The sequence below is a fragment of the Lithobates pipiens genome, unplaced genomic scaffold, assembly GCF_037356315.1.
Source record: "Lithobates pipiens isolate NorthernLeopardFrog02 unplaced genomic scaffold, aLitPip1_a1.2 Scaffold_16, whole genome shotgun sequence".
NCBI classification, from domain to species: Eukaryota; Metazoa; Chordata; class Amphibia; order Anura; family Ranidae; genus Lithobates; species Lithobates pipiens.
This window is the reverse complement of record NW_027507748.1, coordinates 434,090,546-434,112,185: the sequence shown is the minus strand read 5'-3', so window position 1 is coordinate 434,112,185 and position 21,640 is coordinate 434,090,546. Positions and strand designations below refer to the sequence as shown.

Here is a 21,640-nt window from a genome sequence, read left to right as displayed (position 1 = left end):
CGCATTACTAAACCCAGCACTGGTGTCAGCGGACGCATTACTAAATCCTGCACTGGTGTCAGCGGACGCACTACTAAACCCAGGACTGGTGTCAGCAGGCGCATTACTAAACCCAGCACTGATGTCAGTGGACGCATTACTAAACCCAGCACTGGTGTCAGCGGACGCATTACTAAACCCAGCACTGGTGTTAGCGGACACATTACTAAACCCAGCACTGGTGTCAGCGGACACATTACTAAACCCAGCACTGGTGTCAGCGGACGCATTACTAAACCCAGCACTGGTGTCAGCGGACGCATTACTAAACCCAGCACTGGTGTCAGCGGACACATTACTAAACCCAGCACTGGTGTCAGCGGACACATTACTAAACCCAGCACTGGTGTCAGCGGACACATTACTAAACCCAGCACTGGTGTCAGCGGACACATTACTAAACCCAGCACTGGTGTCAGCGGACACATTACTAAACCCAGCACTGGTGTCAGCGGACACATTACTAAACCCAGCACTGGTGTCAGCGGACACATTACTAAACCCAGCACTGGTGTCAGCGGATGCATTACTAAATCCAGCACTGGTGTCAGCGGATGCACTACTAAACCCAGGACTGGTGTCAGCAGACACATTACTAAACCCAGCACTGGTGTCAGCAGACACATTACTAAACCCAGCACTGGTGTCAGCAGACACATTACTAAACCCAGCACTGGTGTCAGTGGACACATTACTAAACCCAGCACTTGTGTCAGCGGACACATTACTAAACCCAGCACTGGTGTCAGCGGACGCATTACTAAACCCAGCACTGGTGTCAGCGGACACATTACTAAACCCAGCACTGGTGTCAGCGGACGCATTACTAAACCCAGCACTGGTGTCAGCGGACACATTACTAAACCCAGCACTGGTGTCAGCGGACACATTACTAAACCCAGCACTGGTGTCAGCGGACACATTACTAAACCCAGCACTGGTGTCAGCGGACGCATTACTAAACCCAGCACTGGTGTCAGCGGACGCATTACTAAACCCAGCACTGGTGTCAGCGGATGCATTACTAAATCCCGCACTGGTGTCAGCGGACGCACTACTAAACCCAGGACTGGTGTCAGCAGACACATTACTAAACCCAGCACTGGTGTCAGCAGGCGCATTACTAAACCCAGCACTGGTGTCAGCGGACACATTACTAAACCCAGCACTGGTGTCAGCGGACACATTACTAAACCCAGCACTGGTGTCAGCGGACACATTACTAAACCCAGCACTGGTGTCAGCGGACACATTACTAAACCCAGCACTGGTGTCAGCGGACACATTACTAAACCCAGCACTGGTGTCAGCGGACACATTACTAAACCCAGCACTGGTGTCAGCGGATGCATTACTAAATCCAGCACTGGTGTCAGCGGATGCACTACTAAACCCAGGACTGGTGTCAGCAGACACATTACTAAACCCAGCACTGGTGTCAGCGGGCGCATTACTAAACCCAGCACTGGTGTCAGTGGATGCATTACTAAACCCTGCACTGGTGTCAGCGGACACATTACTAAACCCAGCACTGGTGTCAGCGGACGCACTACTAAACCCAGGACTGGTGTCAGCAGACACATTACTAAACCCAGCACTGGTGTCAGCGGGCGCATTACTAAACCCAGCACTGGTGTCAGTGGACGCATTACTAAACCCTGCACTGGTGTCAGCGGACACATTACTAAACCCAGCACTGGTGTCAGCGGACACATTACTAAACCCAGCACTGGTGTCAGCGGGCGCATTACTAAACCCAGCACTGGTGTCAGCGGACACATTACTAAACCCAGCACTGGTGTCAGCGGGCGCATTACTAAACCCAGCACTGGTGTCAGCGGACACATTACTAAACCCAGCACTGGTGTCAGCGGACACATTACTAAACCCAGCACTGGTGTCAGCGGATGCATTACTAAACCCAGTACTTATGTCAGTAAACGCACTATTAAACCCAACACTGATGTCAGCAAACGCATTATTAACCCAGTACTGGTGTCAGCAAACGCATCATTAAACCCAGCACTGGTTTCAGCAAACGCATTATTAACCCCTAGCACTGGTGGCGGCAGACGCATTATTAACCCCTAACACTGGTGTCAGCAAACACAATATTAACCCAGCACTGGTGTCAAAAAACGCATTATTAATCCACCACTGGTGTCAGCAAATGCATTATTAACCCCTAGCACTGGTGTCAGCAAATGCATTATTAAACCCAGCATTACCCCCCCCCCCCCCACACTCCATAAATACCCCCCACACTGCACATACACTCCCCACACTGCACAAATACCCCTCACACTGCACAAATAGCCCACACAGTCCATAAATACCCCACACACTGTATAAATAGCCTTCACACTGCACAAATAGCCCCCACACTCCATAAATACCCCCCACATTCCATAAATATCCCCCGCACTGCACAATACCCCCCACACTCCATAAATACCCCCACACTCCTAAAATACCCTCACACTTCACAAATAGCCCTCACACTCCATAATTACCCCCCCACACTGCACAAATAGCCCCCACACACTCCATAAATACCCCCAAACTGCACAAATACCTCCCCACATACACATTTCTACCCCAGTCACCCCACTAAGGACTTTGCTCAGCCTCAGTGTGATGGCTCACTCACCTCTCCTCCTGGTAGTCAGCTGGTGACCTGATCATCTTCTGAGTTCTCTCCTCCTGTCAGCTCCTGCCTTCAACACAAGCTTAGTGACAGGACACCCAGAGAACGACACAATCTCCTGCCCTGAGGTGGCAGCAGGACCTTGGATCGGGGCCTCTGGTCGATCATCAGTGCCTAGGTGGGCGGGACGAAGGAGCGGATTGATGGTGGACCCTTCCTCCGCTCTGTTCTTTCTCTGGGCTGCAGCAGTGTGCAGCATAGAGGACACAGGAGATGGAGATAAAGCTCTTCGGCACCTCCCCCTCTGCGGTGCCTGGGTGTAGTGCAAACCCTGCCTGCGGGCCATTTGCAACCAGTCCACAAACTGCTCACGGGCCAGTACTTTGAGACACCTGGTGTAGAATCTATATTCAGTCAGTACAGGCAGTGTATTTTATATATATATACAGTATCTCACAAAAGTGAGTACACCCTTCACATTTTTGAAAATATTTTATTCTAACTTTTCATATGACAACACTGAAGAAATTATACTTTGCTACAATGTAAAGTAGTAAGTGTACAGCTTATATAACAGTGTCAATTTTCTGTCCCCTCAAAATAACTCAGCACACAGCCATTAATGGCTAAACAGCTGGCAACAGAAGTGAGCACACCCCTAAGTGAAAATGTCTAAATTGGGCCCAATTAGTAATTTTCCCTCCCCGGTGTCATGTGACTCGTTAGTGTTACAGGGTCTCAGGTGGGAATGGGGAGCAGGTGTGTTAAATTTGGTGTTATCACTCTCACCCACTCATACTGGTCACTAGAAGTTCAACATGGCACCTTATTGCAAAGAACTCTCTGAGGGTCTGGAATTAAGAATTGTTGCTCTACAAAAAGATGGCCTAGGCTATAAGAAGATTGCCAAGACCCTGAAGCTGAGCTGCAGTGCAGGAGCCAAGACCATAAAGGGGTTTAACAGGACAGGTTCCACTCAGAACAGGCCTCGCCATGGTCGATCAAAGAAGTTGAGTGCACATGCTCAGCGTCATATCCAGAGGTTGTCTTTGGAAAATAGAAGTATGAGTGTTGCCAGCATTACTGCAGAGGTTGAAGGGAAAGAGAACTCACTGCTCCAGGGACACACATGCAGGTAGTGAACTCCTCTCTTGGCCCGGAGGCCACAAGTGCAGGCAATTGCCAATAACAACAAGCGAAGAGCACTCACTCATGAGAAAAAGCGACTTTCTTTATTTAAAAAATCACATCAAAAAAACACAACGAACACAGCAGACAAAAAAAAGGGCTGACGTTTTGCATTAGCAGTAGTGCTTACTCATAACTGACAATCACACTTCGGGAAATCAATTAAATATTCTAACTAAAGCTGGCCATACACCTATAGATTATCTGCAGATTTTCTATGGTTAGATGGAAAAAGTGCAACAGATTTCTCTATGTTCGCTAAACTGTGTGGATGGAGGAATCTCACACTTTTTCCATCTAACCACAGAAAATCTGCGGATAATCTATAGGTGTATGGCCAACTTTAGCCCACGTGATACAATGATCAAAGAATATATACTCCTTAGGAGAGTGAAAAAAAAAAGTGAAAATATAAAAAAGAAAATTATATAATAATTATCATATATCACTGGATAATAATTTATCATAACCAAATGTTATTGAAAAAGAAAATAATGAAAATGCATTGGTGGGGAAGATATATTGAGAATGTAAAATTAAATTAAAGTTGAATAAAATAAAGTAAAATATGTGTATGTGTGTGAAATGTATGTGTCACACACATACACATATTTTACTTTATTTAATTTAACTTTAATTTAATTTTATATTCTGAATATATCTTCACCACCAATGCATTTTAATTTTTTTCTTTTTCAAACACATTTAGTTATGATAAATTATTATCCAGTGATATATGATAATTATTATATAATTTTCTTTTTTATATTTTCACATTTATTTATTTTTTTAATCTCCTAAGGAGTATATATTCTTTGATCACGTGGGCTTAATTCGAGTATTTAATTGATTTCCTGAGGTGTGATTGTCAGCTAAGAGGTTGAAGGGGTGGGGGGACAGACTGTCAGAGCTCAGACCATACGCTGCACAATACATCAAATGGGTCTGCACGGCTATCGTCTCAGAAGGAAGCCTCTTCTAAAGATGATGCATAAGAAAGCCTGCAAACTTTCTTATGCATCATTGATTACTGGAACCATGTCCTGTGGTCTGATGAGAACATGATAAACTTATTTGGTTCATATGGTATCAAGCGTGTGTGGCAGCAACCAGGTGTGGAGTACAAAGACAAGTGTGTCTAGCCTACAGTCAAGCATGGTGGTGGGAGTGAATGAATATAGCGCTACATATGCGATTTAAATCGCCTCGCTTTTTCCATCTGGGTTTTCAGAAGAGATGGGTCTTGAGCTTCTACCTGAAGGCCAGATAGTTTTCTTTTGAGCAGATGTCCGTGGGTAGAGCATTCCATAACTGTGGTCCTTGCACTGCAAACCTTTGCTCGCCTTTTAATTTATAACGAGTCTTGGGGATGTGGAGGAAGTTCTGGTTAGTTGACCAGAGAGTGCAACCTGGGGTGTAGTGCTTTATTTTGTCGCAGAGTTATTGCAGGGTTTTTCCTTGTGTACATTTTGTGAGTGAGGCAGAGGGTCTTAAATGTAACTCGATCCTTCACGGCTAGCCAATGGAGAGTCCTCAGGGATGGGGTGATTGATTCCCATGGTTTTTTCAGTTACCAGTCTTGCTGCTGTGCACTGGACTGTTTGTAGACGAGAAATTTGGTATTTTGGAAGCCCTAGATGGAGGGAATTTGTGTAGTCGAGTCGGGAATAGATGATTGTTCCAACTACTGCTGCTGTATCTCCTTTCTGGGATGAAGGGGATGAGTCTACGCAGTAGGCGAAGAAGGTGGAAGAAGGTAGTGATCCGCTGACTACTGATCCTATTTGTGCACCCATCGTCATGTTTGAGTCAAAGATGACTCAGATGCTTTTAGCTTTAGAGCTGGGGGTGATGGGTTATCTGAGGATGGTGAGTGTTGTGGACATCATGCCAGGGTTTTTGTTTTTGTTTTGGTTTGCGTGGAGGAAGAGGAGTTCTGTTTTGGATCCATTGAGTTTAAGGAAACTCTCCATCATCCAATCGTCGATCAATGAGAGACAGTTTTCCAGTGCCTGGTATTCGTCCTTTTTGTTGGTGATGCATAGGTAGAGTTGGATGTCATCCACATAGGAGTGATAAAGTAGGTCCTGGTTGCTGATGATTTTGAGGAGTGGGCGGAGATAGATATTAAAGAGGGTGACAGGGGTGATCCCTGTGAGGGACTCCACATGTAATTTTTTGTACTTCTGACGTGAAAGCTCCTAGTTTCACTTTCTGAGATCTCTAGGAAGGATGTGAACCATGGTAAGTCTGAGTCTGCAACTCCAGCTACTTCAGTGAGATGAGTGAGCAGGGTTTTGTGGTCTACTGTGTCCAACAGCACCAGGATTCTCCTTCATCTGCTGCTTCGAGGATGTCATCCCAGATTTTGAGGAGTGCAGTTTCTGTCCCGTGGCCAGGGCAGAAACCAGATTGTAGTGAGTGTCATGGTCTGGGGCTGCATGAGTGCTGCCAGCACTGGGGAGCTACAGTTCATTGAGAGAACCACAGTACACTGTGACATAAAGAAGCAGATCATGATCCCCTTTCATCGGAGACTTGGCCACAGGGAAGTATTTCAACATGGTAACGACCCTAAACACACCTTCATGACGACCACTGCCTTGCTAAAGAAGCTGAGGGTAAAGGTGATGAACTGGTCAAGCACTTCTCTAGACCTAAACCCTATTGAGTATATGTGGGGCTTCCTCAAATAGAAGGTGGAGGAGCGCAAGGTCTCTAACATCCACCAGCTCCATGATATCCTCATGGAGGAGCGAAAGAGGAATCCAGTGGCAACCTGTGAAGCTCTGGTGAACTCCATGCCCAAGAGGGTTGAGGCAGTGCTGGAAAATAATAGTGGCCACAGAAAATATTGAGACTTTGGGCCCAATTTGGACATTTTCACTTAGGGGTCTACTTACTTTTGTAGCCAGCGGTTTAGACATTAATGGCTGTGTTGAGTTATTTTGAGGGAACAGCAAATTTACACTGTTATACAAGCTGTACACTCACTACTTTACATTGTAACAAAGTGTAATTTCTTCAGTGTTGTCTGAAAAGTTAGAATAAAATATTTGCAAAAATGTGAGGGGTGTACTCACTTTTGTGAGATACTGTATTTACAGCCTAGTATACACTCTGCATTTAGTGTAGATTAGATATTCAGTGTAGAATACATATATTCAATCAGTGTAGTATATAAAATATAGTGTATTGAAGTGGTTAAGGGGAACCTCACGTCAAAATTAAAAAAAAATCCATACCAGACCCTTATCTGAGTACACAATCTGGCAGGCCACAGGAAAAGGCAGGACAAGAGAGCGGCCCTCCCTCCTGAACCGTACCAGGCCACATGCCCTCAATATGGGGAAGGTGCTTTGGGGTTCCCCCCAAAGCACCTTGTCCCCATGTTGATGGGGACAAGGGCCTCATCCCCACAACCCTTGCCTGGTGGTTGTGGGGGTCTGCGGGTGGGAGGCTTATTGGAAACTGGAAGCCTCCTTTAACAATTGTCAAATGTACAATTACATTGCACCCCTTCCCATTCACCAAAAAAGTGTAAAAATGTAAACATGACAGGAGACAGTTTTGGACAATTCCTTTATTAAAAAAACAAACAAAAAAAAACTGAAAAACTCTGCCTCCATGGGAACTGTCCCCGCAAATGCTGTCTTTTTGGTTTGACAACTGTTATATAGTCGAGGACATCCAGTGACGTAAATAGGTGACCCTGCCCCCCTCCGACGTCCCATGATGTTAGAAGGGGTGAGGTCACTTGGTTATGTCAGTGGGTGCTCCTGCGCTTGGCTATATAAGAGCTGTCAAAGCAAAAAGACAGCAGTCGTGGGGACGTCTTCCATGGAGGTGGAGAAGAGACAGATCTGCTATTCTTAGTAATTACGAACAGTGCTATGCCTCCTAATTACGAACAGTGCTATGCTTCCTCCTCTAGTCAGTCCCATCCCCCCATAGTTAGGGAACACGAGGGAACACATTTAACCCCATTGACTGCCTCTAGTGTTAACCCCTTCCCTGCCAGTGACATTTACACAGTAATCAGTGCATTTTTATAGCTCTGATCACTGTATAAATTTCAATGGCCCCAAAAATATGTGAAAAGAGTCTGATCTGTCCGCTGCAATGTCGCAGTCCTGCTAAAAATCGTAGATCACCGGCATTACTAGTAAAACAAAAAGTAATAAAAATGCCATAAATCTTTCCCATAGTTTGTAGACGCTATAAATTTTGCGCAAACCAATCCATATACGCTTATTGCCATTTTTTGAAAATATGTAGAAGAATACATATTGGCCTAAACTGATGAAGAAATGTGTTTTTTAAAAACATTTTTGGGGATATTTATTATAGCAAAAAGTAAAAAGTAAAAAGTGTTTTTTTTTTAATGTGACTCTTTTTTTGTTTATAGCACAAAAAATAAAAACAGCAGAGGTAATCAAATACCACCAAAAGAAAGCTCTATTTGTGGGGAAAAAAACAACGTCAATGTTGTTTGGGTAAAACGTTATACGACTGCGCAACTGTCAGTTAAAGCGACGCAGTGTCGTATTGCAAAAAATGGCCCGGTCATTAAGGGGGAAAATCTTCTGGGCTGAAGTGGTTAATGAATCAAAAAACACTCTAAAAAAACAAGCAGAAAGAACAGTGCCTTTTTAAAGCAGAAAGTATCTACATGTTTCACTCATAAAAACAAGAGGTTTATTTTTTATTCAGGATATCTAGCAGAGCTGTTCAAATTACTCCCCTACTATATCTTTAAAAATGTTTAAAAGACTATACTTTCTATTTAAGAACTTCAAATTATTGTAAAGAGTTTATGATTGCTACCTTTATGCTTTCTCCATTATTTACATATTCTGAAGGAAAATTATGTTATTTAAGTTCACCTATTTGCCATAATTGAAGTAAGATGTCTTCAACTACTTTCTTTAAAGGGTCCATTTGTTTTCATACTCTGCCACCTAGTGGAAAACTATGTTCATGCAAGCAACAATTCCCCATCATTATTTACAGTATTATACAGTACAGTATTTTTTTATAATTACTGATTTTGTAAAAGCAGTGTTAATTAAAACAACAAAAATTTATGATTGTTGCCTTAGATCCACATTGTTGAACATTAGATACCTTTTCTTACTGTTTTGCATATTGAACAATATCTCTGTCAATATTTGAGATTTTTTTTCCCCCAGGAATATGGATTTTACTGTAAAATGATTGTGTTAATTTTTTATTGATTAGGTGGGAAAAATAAGAAAGTCTACAGCCAGAAAGAGAGAGTACCATGTACTTTTTATGGTGCTCACCACAGTCGTCTGCTACTTGATTTGTTGGATGCCTTATGGTGTGGTTGCCCTGCTTGCTACCTTTGGAAGACCTGGAGTGGTGACACCAGTTGCCAGTGTGATACCGTCCATTCTGGCCAAAAGCAGTACTGTATGCAATCCACTAATCTACATTTTTATGAATAAGCAGGTAAACTTTTTATTATTCTATAGTGAAATTTAGAACTATTTAATACTAAAAGGTTGTACAGGAAAACCAAGAAAACAAAACAAAACACTAAATTGTATTTCTAGCCAAATCATATTTGTTCCAGTTTGGATAAAGCAACCGACACTGATTATACAATGTATTATTGCCTATGTCTACAGTGGGGAGGTACACCCTCTGTGTGTTGGCTAGATCAGAGGTCTCTAAACTTTCTAAACAAAGGGCCAGTTTACTGTCTACAGCAGAAATAGAATTTATTTCTGCCATCAGTGGGCGCAAACAGTGCCCCATCTTTAGTAAAAGGGGAAGGAACAGTGCCCCATTGGTAGTGTCAGTGGGCAGAATAGTGTCCCATACCAGTGGGATAATTAGTGCCCCAAGGCCTGGATAAAGGCAAGCAAAGGGCCACAGTTTAGAGACCTCTGGGCTAGATGATCTATGTCTGGACAGATGTAAAATCCAACATTTTATGGTTGTTATTGGGACAGGAGGTGAAGGGAAATCCAATGGGAAGATCTAGTATTGGGAACAACTGTCTAAGAGCAGCGTTCTCTTCATTTTGGTAAGATTTTAACTAACTTCATCTACACAGGAAGCAAAGAAGGGAACCCCCCCCCCCCCCAATTGGAAACAGATAGGAAAAAAAAAGACTCTGACCAGTGGTGGCTGGTGCCCTCCCGGTTGGTGGGTTTCACCTCAGTCCCCCCCACCACCCGCCCGTCGCTCGATCATCAGCCCATCATCCCTGAACCTACCCCATCTAGGTTGCGGGCAACGCTTCCTCCTCGGCAGATTCACTCTGCATCTCCTCCTCGGCTTCATGGCAGCTTCTCCTGCATCTCCTTCTCCTCATGGCCAATATGATCGCTTCTCCTCTCAGCCAATTGGGTCTCAGGACCCGCTTCCTGATTGGCAAGGAGGAAAATGAGGAAGACAATAGCGAATATTAATTTGCTATAGTCACACAACTGGGTGGGCTCAGGGCGCAGTGCTCTACGCCCCAAGCCCACCCCTTTTTAAAGCCAATTAGAGTCTCTGGCTCTAATCATGTGCTTCTAAAAATAAATTTTAAAAAAACTTATTGAAACCCATGCATCCGGCACTCTGCAAGTAGAATAGGGGTCAGGCGCATGGATTAGGGGGATGGTGCCCCTGCACCACCGCGCCCCTTTTAGGTCTCTAGGCCTAAAAAAAAACGGTTTTGGCTAAAGATAACATTTTCGGCCTATTCTGACACTGTATAGAAAACAATACTACATGGCAGGAGGTTGAGAATAATTCAAGAATACAAGCCCAGCCTATTACATATAAGTGAATGACACAGAAATCAGTGAGTGTCTGCAGACAAAAGGTGCCCTTTTTTGGCTTCACAGTGAAAATCTGTAAAATGCAGTATATAAATCGGAGGGTTATCAATGTTGTTTTTAATAGGCTCATGTGTACTTTTTATTTACTTGTGCTATTAACTTTTTACTACTCAAGCACAGAAATACCTGGTACTTCTGAATTTGGAGGAGCATGTGACAGCATCGGGCCAGTCAGCACTGTCATGTGGCAAGCCCATAGCAGTGTGAAAGCTATGACTCCAGGAGCTCGTAGCTTACATGTGACTTTTCTTCTGATGGCTGAACGGAGTGACAGGGAAGTGAAAGAAAGGTACTATAAGTATATACTGTTCTAATGGGGGCTAAGTTAAAGTGAATCTGTTCCTCGGTGAGCAAAACACAGGATCAGTGTCAAAAGAATTGTAAATATTTCAATAATAATAATCCATACCTCCCAACTGTCCCGGACCCTGCTGGACTGTACCGAAAATTGAACAGAGTCCCGCAGCTCCGAACTATGTCCTGCAGGTAGAACATGGCAGCTGTCATCTCCCTGCTCTCTCTATCATCAGCTCTCTGTTTACTTTTGGCTGGCCTGACAGGGAAAGTCCGATCTGCACACAGTGATTGCAGTGCCAAACTGTGTGCTATAGCCACTCCACTCCTCCCCTCCTCTTCCTGTGCTCGTCTGCTGATCAGGATCGTTGTGTGTGGAGGATCGGTGTGTGTTGTGCTACCTACATACAGAGCGTGACCTGGAATCTAAACTATCAATAAAAAGTATTGGGAAAGCCATGGAAGGAGGTGAGTGCCGCATCTTTGCCCTTCTCACAAAGAACAGGCTGCTATTGTCATACAATTTCTGCTCAGCTGAAAGATTGCCCCGTAAAAACGATCTTTCAGTTAAGAACAGTAAGTTTCCTGCCTGAGCCTGCCTTAAAGGAGAACCAGCACCCCTAAAAGCAGCCCCGCTTACCTTCTTCAGCCTACAGCCCCCCTCAGTGTCCCCTTTCCCTCTGCAGAGCACAGGTGCCCCCCTTCTCCCTCCACAGGGCATCAGTGTCCCCCTCCCCCCCTCCACAGAGTGCCAGTGCCCCACCTCTCCATGCACAACATCAGTCCCACCCCCTCTTCCTCCACAGAGGTTCCTTTTCATACAGCTCTGGGGTGGCCACGATCCGCATTTAAAAAGGGTCCTGTGTGTATTTGGGTCCGACTTGGGTGCGAATTCAGGCAAAAATTTGCACCTGATTCGCCGCTGAATCAAGGTATAGGGATGCACCAGACCCCATGATGTGAGCCCGGGTGAAGCATATGTGAACCAGGCCCGCTGGGGAGCAGGTACATGGTTTTGACAGATATCGGCTCCCACATCTTGGTAAGATTGCCACGTGGCGATCTTTGTCATGTCCAGCCCCTCCTCCACCCCACTGCCTGTGTATGTCCCAGAAGATGGCGTGACCATTCAGAAAGCACAGCGTGAAACGCACATGCACACTTCACTTACTTGAAATTCCGGCGCCTGCATCTAAAGACGATGGACGAATTAGCTTGGGGTGCTGACATTGTGGGATCCCTGGACAGGTAAGTGTCCTTATATTAAAAGTTAGCAGCTACAGTATTTGTAGCAGCTGACTTTTAATTTTTTTCCCCCAGACTAGAACTTTTCTTTAACTAATAAATGTAAGATGATTTCATATCAGCATGCAGGGCTGCATGCTAAGGTGAATTTTAGTAAAAGGGGTAAAGGTGAGCTTTATATTAGACAAGATAGGCAACAAATACAGTTAGATTTGCCAGCTTTTAAACCTTACTGCACTAGTGTCTCAGTCACACATTTTTGTACATTTAGGCTGGGTGCATACTGCTATGTGCATTGGTATGCTGCAGTTGTGTCATCCTTTGTGGCATCCCAACGTACATGTATTGCAGAGCACCATAATGCATTATAATGCACTACTTTGCATTGTTGTGTCCTGCATTACAAACAAATAGTACATGCACCTTTTTTGGTGCATTAATACAACATGTTAGCACACGGGTGCTAACACATCGTAAGGCTACATGAACATGGGTGGTTTGGCCCATTGGCATCAAATCTTAGCATTTTGAGTGCCCCATGCACCAGGGTTGCAGTGTCCAGACCCGCTGCAAGCAGCCTGTCAAAATCTATGACAGGCTAAAATAAGCTGAGGCTGGAAGTTTTTCTTAACAATTAGGGCCGTATTCATTCAGGGCATATGCTTCAAAAGTTAGAATTCTTCATTTTGTGGCATACATCCTTGAATTTACATGGCTTTATATGTGAGTACCACTCGATACAGCAATCAACTGCTGCAAATTTCAGCCTGTCATAGATCTTGATAGGTTGCAGGCTGAACACTATACCTGGGCCTTCTGGGTATCTGAAAACACTGGCATTTAATGCTGATAGGCCAAATGCCTGTGTGGATGAGGCCTAACAGTGTGAACCAAGATTTAGCATTGCTTAGTTATCAGCCCGTTTATTTTGAATTTGTGATCGACGCTCCTTAATACGCAAAAAAAACAAGTCATGTGTGATTTTGTTGAGTGCAGGGTAACGCACAGAGCACTCGTGGGATGCAGTGCACTGTCAGGCCAGTGTGGTTCATTGCACTGTAAATGTACATTGGGGTACAATTAATGTCAACGCATATCTACAGTGCATTATAACGCATGTCATGACCAGTGATGGCTGGTGCTCCATTTTTTTTGGGGGGGGGGTGGCAAGCACACCCTCCACCCCCCACCCACCAGTCAGCCTCACACTTACCCCAGCCTGCCCGCCCGCCCGTTTGCCCGCCAGCCCTGCACTTAACCCAGCCCACTCACTCACCAGCCCTGCACTAACCCCACCCAACTCACTCACTCGCTTGCCCGCCAGCCAGCTCTGCACTTACCCCAACCAGGTTGCAGGCAGCTTCTCCAGATTCTCCTTTCGGCCACTCCCCCCCCGGCCAATTTGGTCTTAGGACCTGATTTCTGCCCTGATTGGCCAGGAGGATAAGCAAGAAAACAATAGCGAATGCTGATTCACTAATGTCCCAAGTGAGTTAGCTCTGTGCCCTGAGCCTACCCTTTTTGAAGCCAATTAGAGCCTCCGATTCTAAGCAAGTGCTTAAAAAAAATTGATAGAAATCTATGCGTCCAGCACCCCGCATGGAGATTAGGGGCCGAGCATTTGGAAATTAGGATAGGGGGGCCCTGTGCCTATTATGGAGTCACACACCAAAAAATGAAGCTGCGCTAAAACTTATACATTACAATATTAACAATGTGACATGTTAAATTCTAGTATTAACTACTAGACAGTGTGTATTATCGAAAAAAATTTGTGTATAAAGTCATCAAACTTGAAACACATAAAAAGTCCAAGAGGAGGGAAGCACGAAGGTATGAAATTAATCCCTTGAAGTGACTCTTTACAAACACCCTTCAGATGTATAGCAGGTGCGCCCAAAGAGAAAGTTCTATCCACCACCTATTTCAATGAGGCTTACCAGCTGCCAAGATCTCTTTTTAGGGAGATCGTACAAGCATGAAGAAAAAACGATCGTTCCTGGTCTCTCCGATGGGTTCTGCTGGCGTCTCCACCTCTTATGTCTCTTTCTTACAACGTCTCACATTCCACCAAAATTATTGGGTAAAACAAGAAAGAAAGGCTCCCATAGCGTAATTCCGCATAAAAGTTTTAATCCGAACGAAATAAAAGTAAAACAAACTCACAAATTCCAGTTGGGTGCAAGCGTAAGTACAATCACGAGCCGGCCGGCTCTCTCCTATTAACACTGCCCGTCCTTCCTGGTCAACGGGGAATGGCGGTAACGTCAGCACGCCCTCACCCTACGTCGTTTTATGGAGTGTCCACCGCTGGTTATGAAGTACATTATACACATTAAAGTGTGAATGAACTCTTATGCCGCATACACACGGTCGGATTTTCCAATGGAAAATGTTCGATGGGAGCTTTTGTTGGAAATTCTGACTGTGTGAATGCTCCATCGGACATTTTCCATCAGAATTTCCGACACACAAAATTTGAGATCTGGATCTCAAATTTTCCAACAACAAAATCTGTTTGCCCGGAAATTCCGATCGTGTGTACACAATTCCGATGCACAAAATTCTACGCATGCTCGGAATCAAGCGGCTTTTGAGCTTCAATTTTCTCGGCTCGTCGTACGTCACCACGTTCTTGAAGTTCGGAATTTCCGACAACATTGTGTGAACGTGTGTATGCAAGACAAGTTTGAGCCAACATCCGTCGGAAAAAATCCCATGGATTTTGTTGTCGGAATGTGCAATCGTGTGTACGCAGCATTAAACTGCCCACACACATTTAGTCTGATCATATAAACTCCATTGGATCTACTAACAACTGTGCATTGTAAGGGCTTGTCTGATCTAAGTTGATTGATTAACCACTTAAGCCCCGGACCAATTGTCAGCCTAAGGACCAGAGGTGTTTTTAAAATTTCCTACTGCACTGCTTTAACTTGTAATTGTGCGGTCATGCAATGTTGTACCCAAACAAAATTTGCGTCCTTTTCTTCCCACAAATAGAGCTTTCTTTTGATGGTATTTGATTGCCTCTGCGATTTTTATTTTTTACGATATAAAAAAAAAAGACTGAAAATTTTGAAAAAAAATATATTTTCAACTTTTTGTTATAAGAAAAATCGAATAAACTACATTTTAGTCATACATTTAAGCCAAAATATATTCAGCCACATGTCTTTAGTAAAAAAAAAGTTAATAAGTGCATATTTATTGGTTTGCGCAAAAGTTATAGCGTCTACAAACTAGAGTACATTTTCTGGAATTTACACAGCTTTTAATTTATGACTGCCTATCTAATTTCTTGAGGTGCTAAAATGGCAGGGCTGTACAAACCCCCCCCAAATGACTCCATTTTGGAAAGTAGACACCCCAAGGAAATTGATGAGGGGCATGTTGAGCCCATTGAATATTTTTTTTTTTGTCCCAAGTGATTGAATAACGACACAAAAAAAAGAAAAAAAGAAAGGTTACAAAAAGTTGTCACTAAATGATATATTGCTCACACATGCCATAGTTATATGTGGAATTGCACCTCAAAATATATTCTTCTCCTGAGTACGGGGATACCATGTATGTGGGACTTTTTGGGAGCCTAGCCGCGTACGGCACCCCGAAAACCAATCACTGCCTTCAGGATTTCTAAGGGTGCAAATTTTTGATTTCACTAGCACAACCCCCCCCCCCCCAATAACCCCATTTTGGAAAGTAGACACCCCAAGCTATTTACTGAGAGGCATGTTGAGTCCATGAAACATTTTATATTTTGCCACAAGTTGCGGGAATATTCCAAACATTTTTTTTTTTGCACAAAGTTGTCACTCAATGATATATTGCTCACACATGCTATGGGCATAAGTCAAATTACACCCCAAAATAAATTCTGCTGCTTTCCCTGAGTACGGGGATACCACATGTGGGGGACTTTTTGGGAGCCTAGCCGCGTACAGGACCCCAAAAACCAAGCACTGCCTTCACGATTTAAATATAAAACGCTACCAAAAAAAAACTGTTAGCAATCGCAGGGATCAGGCCTGACTCTGCGAACGCTGCAGTTATGTATTTAGTGTTTTGTAAGTGACCGTGAACGATCGATACTGCACTTGGGTGGGCTGGGCGGAGGGGGAAATGCAGGTGCTAGCGGGTATCTGGGCTGATCCCGCTAACAATGCGTTTTTTTGGAACCCTAAACTGCTGGGGACGCTAGTATAGATCTGATATTGATCTGTTCAGATACTATACCACTACGGGAGGTGTATGCTTTGCGCGTGGGTGTTAACGGTACTGCCACTAACCTAGCGCTGCCTGGGGCGACGCAGACCCTGACCCTAAAACCTAATTGATATCACCCGCCGGGTGATCAGGGGGTTAAACCTTTATTGGGTAATAAATGGTGGGTGCCCTGATGCTATAAAAAGCAAACTAACTAACCAGAGTCACCCGTAACACTTATACGGTGATCACTGGTGAAAGGGTTAACTAGGGGCAATCAGGAGGTTAAAATCTTTATTAGGTAGTATATGGGGGTCCCTGACGTTACATAAAAACCTGACGGGGAACCTAAATAACGAAATAACTAACTGGCTATCCAGCATCACCAGTGACACTTATGCAGTGATCGCTGGTGAAAGGGTTAACTCTAGGGGCAATCAGGGGGTTAAAACCTTTATTAGGTAGTATATGGGGGTACCTAACGCTATAAAAACCTGGCGTGAACCTAAAAAAATAACTAGCTACCTAGCGGCACCAGTGACACTAATGCAGCGATCAGAAAAACGATCGCTTAGTGACACTGGAAAAAGGGGGTGAAAGGGTTAACTCTAGGGGCAATCAGGCGGTTAAACCTTTATTGGGGGGTAGGGGGCTACCCTGGACCTAACACTAACTGCCCTGACACTTTTTACTGTCACAACTGACACTAAATGCAGTGATCAGTAAATAACTGATCACTGCATCAGTGACACTGTGACTAGGAGGGGAGGGGGCAATCGGGGGGGGGGGGGGGTGATTTGTGTGCCTATGTGTACCTACGTGTCAGTGTAGTGATTGGTGCACTTACTATGTCCTCTCCTCGCAGTCCAGTCAAAAAGACCGCCCCGAGGAGAGTGACATCACTTCCTCCCTGCCTGTGTTTACACTACACAGGCAGGGGAAGCTTCTAATTTGCCAGGAGCGATCGAGAGGGGATGGCCGTTGGTTTCTGTCTGGTTTCTGGCTCTTGAAGCGAAACAGACTGCCGCAGCCAGTGGGAGGGGGTCTTGTGCCCGTACATGCCATTCTGCCAACGTATATCTCCATGCGGCGGTCCTTAAGTGGTTATATAGTTTTTAGAAAATAAAAGAAAAAAATTGTACACATTTTTTACAATTAGGTGAAATGTGTGTGGCCAGCTTTAAACTAAAATCCAGCATTAATGAAGAAATTAAAACAGAATCTCCTGGTGACCTACGTACGGTACATGAAAATCCCATTTGTACTTGTGAATGGGGCAATTTGCAATTACTCACGAGAGACTTAAAGGGGTTGTAAACCTTTGTGTTTTTTCACCTTAATGCATCTTATGCATTAAGGTGAAAAAGAACACCTGGCAGTGACCAGCCTCTCGTTTTACTTACCTGAGCCCTGGAACTTGACCGGGGACACGCTGTCTCTCTGCCTGGGGTTCTCGGCTCTTGATTGGATAGATTGATAGCAGCGCAGCCATTGGCTGCCACTGAAGGGAGGGGAAGGAAAGAGGGGGCGGGGGTTTATTATATATATGTTTTTATGAATATTTATCTTCAGTACTTGATGTATGTTGGCTTTATCAAAGTTTAAATAAATAATATATATATATATATATATATATATATATATATATATATTTACCTAGAAAAATTATGACATGTTCAATACTTATTTTACCTACTGTATCCTATAACACATTTAAAATAAATGTTTTGTTTAATCCAGCTGACTTCCTGTTAAAATTCTATAGAAGAATAGGCTCTCATCAGCCTGAAAAAAAACTTACTGTAGTAGAACTATGGTGCATGCTGTGTGTTACAATTACAAAGCCATATTTCACAAATTTTATACAATATATACAAATATAAATTTAAAAAGTATCTGTTTATTAATCTTTTGATGCATTGCACAGAAGGTTACGTAGCGTAATCCACCTTGTGCAAAACCGCCCCCTGCAAAATGTAGTATATAAGACAGCACATAAGCCTTTAATTTCAGTGCTTAAAGTGGCGCTGAGGTTAAAAAATTCTAGCAAGCAGTGTTTGGTAGAAGATACTATTTAATTCTTCTGCCCCCCCCCCCCCCCAATTCTTTACCTATCTGCTCGCAATTTTTCTTTTTTTGCCTATGCATAAGTCCAGTGCAGTGTACGCTAATGGCATCTGGAAGATGTCAAGGGTAAGACTTGGGTGCCTGAATATTGTATCTTATGAAAAAAAAAACACATTGTTTACACATCTCAATAGTTCAAACTTAGATCTCCGGACACAAGTGTATGGAATGTGTTAACACACTGACTCGTTCCCTTTTTTCCCTTAACATCATTTAAAAAATTTATCAGAAGCAGTCTACCTGAAAGAAGATTGCTACTGATGCTCTCTTTATTTAGATAATCCATAGAGCTCTGGGAATCCTCTGTCGTGTATTAAATGTTTCTTTTAAAATAAAGATTGTGTATACGTAAACCAACTACAGTATCTATCTATCTATCTATGCAGACATAACATCTCTGGTTAAAAAGTTTAGCCACTGGAGTTTTCCTTTAATTCAGCATTTCACAGCTTTAATAAATTACATACCCTTTTTATATCTGCTGGTGTTACCTAAGTACCCCCCATGCAAATCAGTTATCATAGCCTTAAAATGTACATTTTTTTTGCATGCATCCATAATACTATATAAAATCCCCCCCCCCCCCCCTCCAATATTTTAGGCAGCTAAATACGTTTAGATAATTACTATAATTCTAACTTAAAAGAGAAGTTTGAGAATAAAAAAAAACTAACATTTATACTCACCTAAGTGGATGTAGCATTGATCCAAAGTTGCATCTGTCCCCTGCCAGCCCTGCAGTGAAAACTGAGTGATCAGATGATCAGACACTACTGACTGCTCAGTTCTCCCTTCTCCCCCCCACTCTGCGCAGAGAACCGTGATTGTCATTCATCAGCTCTCTGCTCTCCTCTCCAGTGCTCATTGGATCGCTGGGCTGTGGAGGGGGCAGGAGGGGCTGGCTCAGCCTCTCAGCGGATTGCTGGTCCAGGCATCTGGGTGGATCCCAACCATATATATATCTTTAGGGGATTGCGCCTCCCACTCACTATTTATACTACCCCCTTCTCAATAGAGTATGCTTAATAATACTTATATTCACGAAACAATCACTGTGCCCCCATAATGAACTGAAGGCTTACTGATTGAGGACATCTGGTGAGTGGCCATTCTGCTTGGTGACGTGGCACAGATTTGGTTATTTTAGTTGACACAAGTGGACTTTTGATTAGAAGATGACCGGTGATTAAGACGGCACAGTTGGAGCAATCGAATTAAAATATCACACAATAAGGACGCTATATTTTTTGCAATTATAAATTAATGTCTTGTGTATATATTTTGGATAATATGGGGGCACAGTGATTATTTAGTGAATATAAGTATTATTAAGCATACTCTATTGAGAAGGGGGTAGTATAAATAGTGAGTGGGAGGCGCAATCCCCTAAAGATATATATATATATATATATATATATATATATATATATATATATATATATATATATATATATATATATATATATATATATATATATACATAATTTACTTACCCTGGTTTTTCTGGGGAGAGGACTAGGACTGGGATTGCAGCGGACCCTTAAGCACAGAAGGGGGGAGGTTGAGCGCCGGTACAACTTGTTTTTTTTTGGATCCCAACCATATGGCCTGGACCTGAACCTGGACCCGCTGTTGGCTGAAAACAGGTCACAGGAGTGCCAAATGAACTGCACTTCTGTAATCCATAGAAGTATGGCCATACTTCTCATTTAAATAATACAATTATTTTGAGAAGCAGTGAATGTTGTGTGCAGATCACTCTAAACAACTATTGTTAATATTTCCCCTGTGGATAAATTTCCAAACCTTTGGGATTTAGGTAACAATCTTGACTTTTTGAGAAGACTGATATGCACTAATGACAGTGATCATAGACTCAGAAAAAGTGCAAATATTCAGCAGTTTTCTTGGCTTTTGTATCTCAATTTTCACTATTCTGTTAACAGCATTTCTATAAATAGCACAACATACTTTTCAGCATACTTTTCTATGGTATCAAACCATAGTAATGCTTGCTATGCTTTTCGATTAAATAAATGCCCACCGATATTGCAAGGGTCTGCTAAGGACTCATGGCCTTACAGTATGCATGAGTTGGGTAAGGATCTTAGATTGTAAGACATTTGAGGGGTAGGAACTTAGATACACATAAATATAAAATCTAGACCTTTTAAAATTGACTAAAATCATAAAAAGAAAAACAAAACAAGATTGATTTGAGTAAGAACAAGACATTTCCAAACCAAAGCAGAAGGGCCCTTTCACATGGCATCCAGTCTGTCTATCTATATTTCATCTGTCCCTTTTTAGATGAAAAACAGATAGCAATTCACTCGTATGGGATTGTGGATGTAAATGGATGATTATGATAGCCTATTCTGACTGGCTGTCAACCCTCCAGTGTAAACAATCAGCAGGGGCTTCTAGCAGACATGTGTAGAAATGTCACATCACCCCAAGCCTGTATAAAAATCCATCACCTCTGGAGATCTGGGTGTTAACCAAAGGGACCCCAATCACACTCCATAAACTTAATAAAAGAGGAAGTCACACGTCAATGATGTGAAATCACACCCAGCTTTATGTTAATAAAGTGTACAAAGCAAGCTGCAGCCCCACCTGGAAGTGCTTCTCTTTAAGGTTTCACCCAATAGAGGCTTGATCTGTGTGCGTCTGTAATAAAATTGGATGTGATCTTACATCATCAATGTAGTTCTTCCTACTAAGCAGGTGTTTCTAAGCTTTTAGAAATGGGCAGAAAGCAAACATCAGAATCTCTGTTGTGATATATGAGGACCTTTGAAAAAGAAAAAATATGAGGTTACGCTGGCCTAATCGCGATGGACTCCTGGTGCCAAAACCAACATATCATTAAATTCTACTTGCAATGAAAACCTACGCAGCTGAAAAACATGAGTTAATATTACTAACCTTCAGTTTTGAAATTGATAGTTGCCAGAAGGTCATGCAGAATACTGTGCCTTTAATATTTTCTGAATCTTTAAGATTGTTCATATGACTTTAAATAAGC

At 43.0% G+C, this 21,640-nt stretch overlaps 1 protein-coding gene across 1 annotated transcript in view; it reads left to right on the top strand.

Annotated features, from left to right (window-relative positions):
- Positions 1 to 21,640, top strand: part of LOC143983200 (pinopsin-like) — a 343,478-nt gene that overhangs the window by 300,318 nt on the left and 21,520 nt on the right. The window contains exon 4 of the mRNA XM_077482628.1: positions 9,116 to 9,349. Coding sequence (XP_077338754.1) covers positions 9,116 to 9,349 — 234 coding nt within the window. The remainder of the gene's footprint in view (positions 1 to 9,115; positions 9,350 to 21,640) is intronic.